This window comes from Lampris incognitus, chromosome 10 (genome assembly GCF_029633865.1).
Source record: "Lampris incognitus isolate fLamInc1 chromosome 10, fLamInc1.hap2, whole genome shotgun sequence".
In the NCBI taxonomy this organism is placed as follows: Eukaryota; Metazoa; Chordata; class Actinopteri; order Lampriformes; family Lampridae; genus Lampris; species Lampris incognitus.
Genome location: NC_079220.1, coordinates 27863786 through 27870444, shown reverse-complemented (window position 1 = coordinate 27870444; position 6659 = coordinate 27863786). Strand labels below are relative to the sequence as shown.

The window sequence follows — 6659 nt, the reverse complement described above, 5'->3', positions numbered from 1 at the left end:
AGAATTAGAAAAAGCTAAGTTTAAAAAAAATACCCGTGTACGTATGGACTACCCCTTAGTGTCAGTGTTTTGCATGTGTCACGTTTGCAGTACAAATGCATCACAAGGTACACAAGTACCAGCAAAGCATTAGCCAGGCAGGCACTGTTAAGGGCTGGCATGGATGCCTTACCTCAGGGAAAATTGTGGTAATATTGCATCCTGACCATTTAAAATACGATTCCAATCACCGTTCGCTAAATCCTCACTTTGCTGCTCATCACTGAGAGTCAATTTGAATCCACTTTATAGTGTGTGGGGGGGGGTCATTATGCTATAGAGCATTGTTAGCAATTGCTTTCTAAATACTTAACCAACTACAACACAAGCACTGGTTATGTTGGTTTACCAAAAATAGCTCCAGTGGGGGGGTCAGCCCTATGTTCCCTCAGCCTCCGGTTGGGGTGAGGGAACGTAAACACGCTCCCGCTGCAGTGCCATGAAGAAATATTTGTCCCCTTCCTGCTTCCCTCTCGCTTTGCATATTTGTCACACTTAATTGTTTCAGATCTACCTATAAAATGTAATATAAGACAAAGAGAACGCTTCCAATCATAGCAAGTGTTTGGTTGTAATTGTTGCTGCTAAAGATGGCACAACCAGTTATTAAGTTCAGGAGGGGGGCAATTATTTTCTTCGCATGGGTGATATGGATGTTGGATAACATGTTTTCCTTCAATCAATGAAATGATCATATAAAAACTGTACATTGTGTTTACACGGGTTCTTCTGGTCTTATATTGCATTTTGTATTAAGATCTGAAACCACTCCGTGGGATAAATATGCAAAAATAAGGGCAATCAGGAAGGGGCAAATACTTGTTCACGGCACTGTATAGTAGATATAGATAATTACTCACACTAGCAGATACATCTGTAATGTGCACACACAAATACAATGTGTGCTTCTTTGAAATATCCTATTCCATGAACGCGAGTGTCTGTGATAGTCTGGCGACCTGTCCAGGGTGTCTCCCCGCCTGCCGCGCAATGACTGCTGGGATAGGCTCCAGCATCCCCGCGACCCTGAGAGCAGGATAAGCGGATTGGATAACGGATGGATGGATGAACGCCAGTGTGTGTTCATGTGGATTGCGGACACACCTGTTTGTGTTGAAAATGATTCGAGAGACGTCTCTGAGTTATCTGAGGGTCCTCAGGTATCCCACTGCAAAAGGTAATTATATCCATGTTTACTTTCAGCTGAATTATCTCCTAGTTATCTTCAGAGAAAATATGTTGGAAACAGATATATAAGACCAACTCTGTGTTTACCCAACTTGTCCCTGCTTGTTTATACATCAGAAATCAGATAAGTGATGCTTTCAGTAATTTCTCTTGTAAATTGAACGTTTCAGCTTTAAATATAACTACATCTTAAGCGGTAACTCGTTGAAAAAGTGGTCTCTGTCTTTAAACAGGAGGTGAAATAGCACATCTTAATTTGAGAAATAAGTACATTTTTACTAGCACAAGTTTTTTTAGGGTTTTTTCGTGGTATTTTATTTAAACAGAACAATCTAACCCATTTTCTGTACAGTACCTACTAGAGATCCGTTTGTAGCACATATGACAGATTTTATTTCACATTTTCCTTTCAGTCAAAATGCCAGAAACAGCTGGGGCGGTGTCAGCCTGTCTCTGCAGCGACACAAATAGAAACCACCAGTCTCTCAGCTACTGCCCCATCAACCCCAAGCACACGCTACGATGATAATACTAAGTGATCGAAGGAGAAAATAAAACAAAAAGGAGTGATAAAAGGGGTAAATGAGTGAAACGCAAAACAAAGCAGATGTGGAGCTTGGAAAATTCAGATGAGTAACTGTTTGACGGCTACTGTTGTTGCTGCTGCTGTGATGAATTGAGTGTTGGTTTAATGAAATGAAAGAAATAACAAAGCTACTCTTTACAATGGCTAGCCTTATCTTAACATGAACATGCCGCAAACTCACTTTTTTGGGGGGGTTCCGGTGGGGGGGGGGGGGGTCCCCTCCCGGGGGGGTTCCCCTCCCCCTTTTTTTCTCCCCAATGGTACTTGGCCAATTACCACACTCTTCCGAGCCGTCCCGGTCGCTGCTCCACCCCGCCAGCCGATCCGGGAGGGCTGCAGACTACCACATGCCTCCTCCGATACATGTGGAGTCACCAGCCGCTGCTTTTCACCTGACAGTGAGGAGTTTCACCAGGGGGACGTATCGCGTGGGAGGATCACGCTATTCCTCCCAGTTCCTCCTCCCCCCGAAAAAGCTCCCCAACCGACCAGAGGAAGCGCTAGTGCAGCGACCAGGACACATACCCACATCCGGCTTCCCACCCACAGACACGGCCAATTGTGTCTGTTGAGACGCCTGACCAAGGCGTTATTATTTTTCCCACCTTGATTCCGGGAAGACCCGCCCCTACTCTATCTCTGACTGGCTAACCCTATCCCTAACCTTAACCAACCTAACCAACGGAGGCAACGAGTACTAGCCAATTGCGGGTGCGGAAAAAAAAACAAGCCTGACCAAGCCGGAGGTACCCGTGTTGGTAGGCAGCAGAGTGCAAACTCGCTTTTTAAAGCGCCTCACATTATGCGTGTCCGTATTTTCAACCTGAGAGGAGTATTGGACCAAAGTTGTGTTTAATGGTCGTTTCTGTTCTTTGAGCGTTGCGGGCAATAGCTGCCCATCTGGCTTGCTGTTTAAGTTAAAGTACTTTTCTTCATCACAGATCAGGGTAGGTTAACAAGCTTAAAAAGGTTTTCATAGGAAGTTCCTTGATCATTTTAAAGGCTTTTTCTTAATCTAAAGCAAAAGCTCAAGGATAAATAGAAAATGCAAATGAAAGGCCTGCGTTTTATCGTTCTATCATTTTAATATTGATTCTTCCACTTTGAATAAAGGCGCAAATAAATACATTTTCAAATTCAAATGTCTTTATTTCGAACATGCAAAATAAAAATAAAAAATACCAAGCAAAAAAAACGAACAAATGATAAAAATAAAACCAGAGAATTCAACAAGAATTCTCAATAAGTGTCATGGTTGGGGATCTGGGTCATCGGGGCTTGCCCGTTCCCCATCCCGGTTGGTATTTCGGCTTGCCTTCACCCCATTTACATAAGTAACCCTGGTTGCCCATGTGGTACTCACCTGATCTCCAGTCTCTTATGGCTTGAGGTTCCTGTTCCTGTTCCTGCCCTGCTCTGCTCATCTGTTCCCCATTCCCTAATTGGCAAGCCGGTTACTGCCTTGCCCTGCTTACCTGTCCCCCATTTCCCTAATTGGCTGTCTCAGGTTATATATTCTCCCTGGTTGCCCTGGCGCTTTGTCCGATCATCACACAGACACACACATATATGCTGACTCTTGGTTGCCGGCAGGGGCGCAATGGGAGGGGGCTGCAGAGGGCGCAATGCACACAGGCGCCGCATCAGCGGGGGCGCCAAAAGTAACGGTAAACAATTTCTGGTTATAGGCCTGTTTGTTTTTCAAAGTTTGATTTATGAATATTATTACTTAGATGAGGATTTTGGATTAGAATATATAATTACGTTATATATATATATATATATATATATATATATAATTTTTTTTAAGTCTTTTGATGCGGCCGTCTCTGATGCCCGCTTCCTGAGTGGTCCGGCCGCCTCTGATGCCTGTACCCCAAGCGGCAGTCCCGCCGCCTCTGTTCTGTCCACGCCACCGGCCTCACGAGCGGCGGTCCTGTCTACGTTGCCGACCTCCTGAGCGACAGTCCTGTCTATGTGACGACCTCCCAAGCAGTGGTCCTGTCTACGTCGCTGACCTTCCTAGCAGCAGTCCTATGTTACCAACCTCCCGAGCGGCAGTCCTGTCTACATCGCTGACGTCCCAAGCGGCGGTCCTGTCTACATCACCAGCCTCCCAAGCGGCTGACCTGTCCACGTCGCCAGCCTCCCGAGTGACTGACCAGTCCATGTCGTCGGCCTCCAGATCATCCACCTGCCCATCTGCCGTAGCTGCTCTGCCCTTCAGTCCTGCGTCCTGGTTGCCTTCCAGATCAGTTGCATCCATTGGTCCAGCCCTCAGGCCATCTGCCTGAGATCCCTGGCCCCATTCATCCACTCCCAGACCACTTCCCCAGACCCCATCTGTCCATCCTGCTTGGTGCTCCTGGTCCGTTTGTTTGGGACATCTGGAATCCGTCCCTTGTGTGTGTGTGTGTGGGGGGGGGTGTCCTGTCATGGTTTTGTGATCTGGGTTATCGGGGCTCACCCGTTCCCCATCCCCTGATTGGTATTTCGGCTCACCTGCCCCCCTTTACATAAGTAACCCTGTTTGCTCCATTTGCCTGATTGCCCCTAATTGTCCATGCGGTACTCACCTGATCCCCAGCCCCATATTTGGCTTGTGGTTCCTGCCCTGCCCTGCTCACCTGTTCCCCATTCCCTACTTGGCGAGCCGTATGCCGCCCTGCTCACCTGTCCCCCATTTCCCTGAATGGTTGTCTCAGGTTACATGTTGCCCTGGCGCTTTGTCGGATCGTCAGACATTCACACAGACACACACATGGCATCTTGGTCGCCGGATGCGCCACGTCCTGTTTCGAGCCTTCCCTGCTATCTGTAGTGTCTGTTCCTGCTCTTTGTAAGTTAATTTGTTTTATTAAAACATTGTTCTAGCCCAGTCTGTCTATGAGTTGTGCATTTGGGTCCTCCATTCCTGCCCCCAGCATGACATGGAGGATCCAACAAAAATTATATGTTCAAAAAGGAGCAGGGGCAAGTAACTAATTATAATTTCCTGCCCCCTCTCTAATGCTCAATTAATAAACTTAGTTTTTTTTTCATTTGGGGTGACGATGAAGGACAGGGTTAGGAATGATAAAATTAGAGGGACTACTCAAGTTGGACAGTTTGGAGACAAAGCAAGAGAGGCAAGATTGAGATGGCTTGGACATGTGTGGAGGAGATGTGCTGGGTGGGAGAAGGATGCTGAATATGGAGCTGCCAGGGAAGAGGAAAAGAGGAAGGCCAAAGAGGAGGTTTATGGATGCGGTGAGGGAAGACATGTAGGTGGCTGGTGTGACAGAGGAAGATGCAGAAGACAGGAAGAAATGGAAAAGGATGATCCGCTGCGGCGACCCCTAACCGGAGCAGCCGAAAGTAGTAGTAGTAGTAGTAAACTTAGTTTTTTATGCATCAGAGTATGTCATTCTCAATATCTATCTCACAATGACTTGATAAAAAACAATAAAGCAAAAAAGAATGATTTCCAAACAAAATGGATGAAAACTTTTGTTTATTGGTATTTGTCTATTGGTATTTGTATCATGTCCCAACATTTATCTATATCTGGCAGGGTAGACCATCTCTTGGATGGGTGGCTTTCATGTGTGACATCACTAATGCTGAGAACATCCACCTATCCATCATACAGTGACATGCACCGCTTCATTGCACATTGCATGCAGGTTCACTCCTTGTTGCTTACAAGTCCATAGCAGTACTTGCACAGTCACACTCCATCCATCAGCTTGAGCAGTTTTATTTCCTGGAAATCCCCAAACTCAAAAACTAAACTGAAAATCTTCACTCAAGTTTCACAAATGTTTTTGCTTTTTTAGAGCAAAAAAAAAATGAGAGCGAATACTCGAGACTTCAGGAGAGCAGCTAAACACTGTAATGTATGTATCAATGATAGTCAAGTCTCAATTACGTGTCATATAATACCGCAGTATCATGGCGCCTCTGTCTCTCTCTCACCAATAGGGCGTACATGACCAGTGGCTTTTCTTACCATCCGCCCCAGCCTACAATCCAGACCATCATGACCAAATTGTGTTCCTTCACCAAGGATGACAACACGGCCTGCGGCATCGTGGGTGTACTGCCGTATGACTTGCTCCACATGCTGAGCCGAGTGTGTTCCGAGCCCATGGCCATCACGTCCTCTGTGCCCTTTGACCATATCCTCCATAAGAACATGTTGGCTCTAGGAAAGTTTGTGACGTCCTGTGCCTGCGACAAACCCCTCTACAATCAGCTGTACGTAGAGAAGGACTTCACTAGATTTATCCTGCAGGCTGCTTTACAGAGCCACATATATATGTTGGCTTGAGGTCTACCATGTCCAGTGTGGACAAAGCAATAGTCAAGTTAAAGCTCTACGATAAAATGGGTCAAGTAGGGGCGTCCGGGTGGCGTGGCGGTCTATTTCTTTGCTTACCAACATGGGGATCGCTGGTTCGAAAAGCTTAATTTATAATTGTACAATGTTCAGAAAATACTTTGAAAATAATTAATTCGTTTTGCCTTTTTCATTAACCACACATTGCTCTAGAATCCATTTTTTAAGGTTTTGAATCCTCCACATTTGTGACAAATGTTTAAGTGTCCCAGGAATAACGTTCTCTTGACTCAAACTGACTTCTGTACCATATCGTTATTGTTTAAGAAAAGATTACAATTTATGCGTTCCGATGTTACGTGTAAGCCCAAAGATAGCAACAACCTCCAGTCACTGTTGATTCTCTGCGAACATCCTCCTTCATCCTGTGAATAACAACTGGGGTATGTTGAGTGTTTATAGCATTAAGACGTTGCTTGTGTAAACTACTAATAAGACCCGTTAGCCCCTAGTTAACGGGTCTGA

The 6659-nt window shown here is 45.5% G+C and overlaps 1 protein-coding gene across 1 annotated transcript in view; it reads left to right on the top strand.

The window, feature by feature from the left end:
- Window positions 1-1645: 1645 nt before the first annotated feature.
- Window positions 1646-6659, top strand: part of LOC130119781 (uncharacterized) — a 64658-nt gene continuing 59644 nt past the window's right edge. The window contains exons 1-2 of the mRNA XM_056288381.1: window positions 1646-1737; window positions 5777-6085. Of these exons, the coding sequence (XP_056144356.1) occupies window positions 1646-1737; window positions 5777-6085 (401 nt within the window). The remainder of the gene's footprint in view (window positions 1738-5776; window positions 6086-6659) is intronic.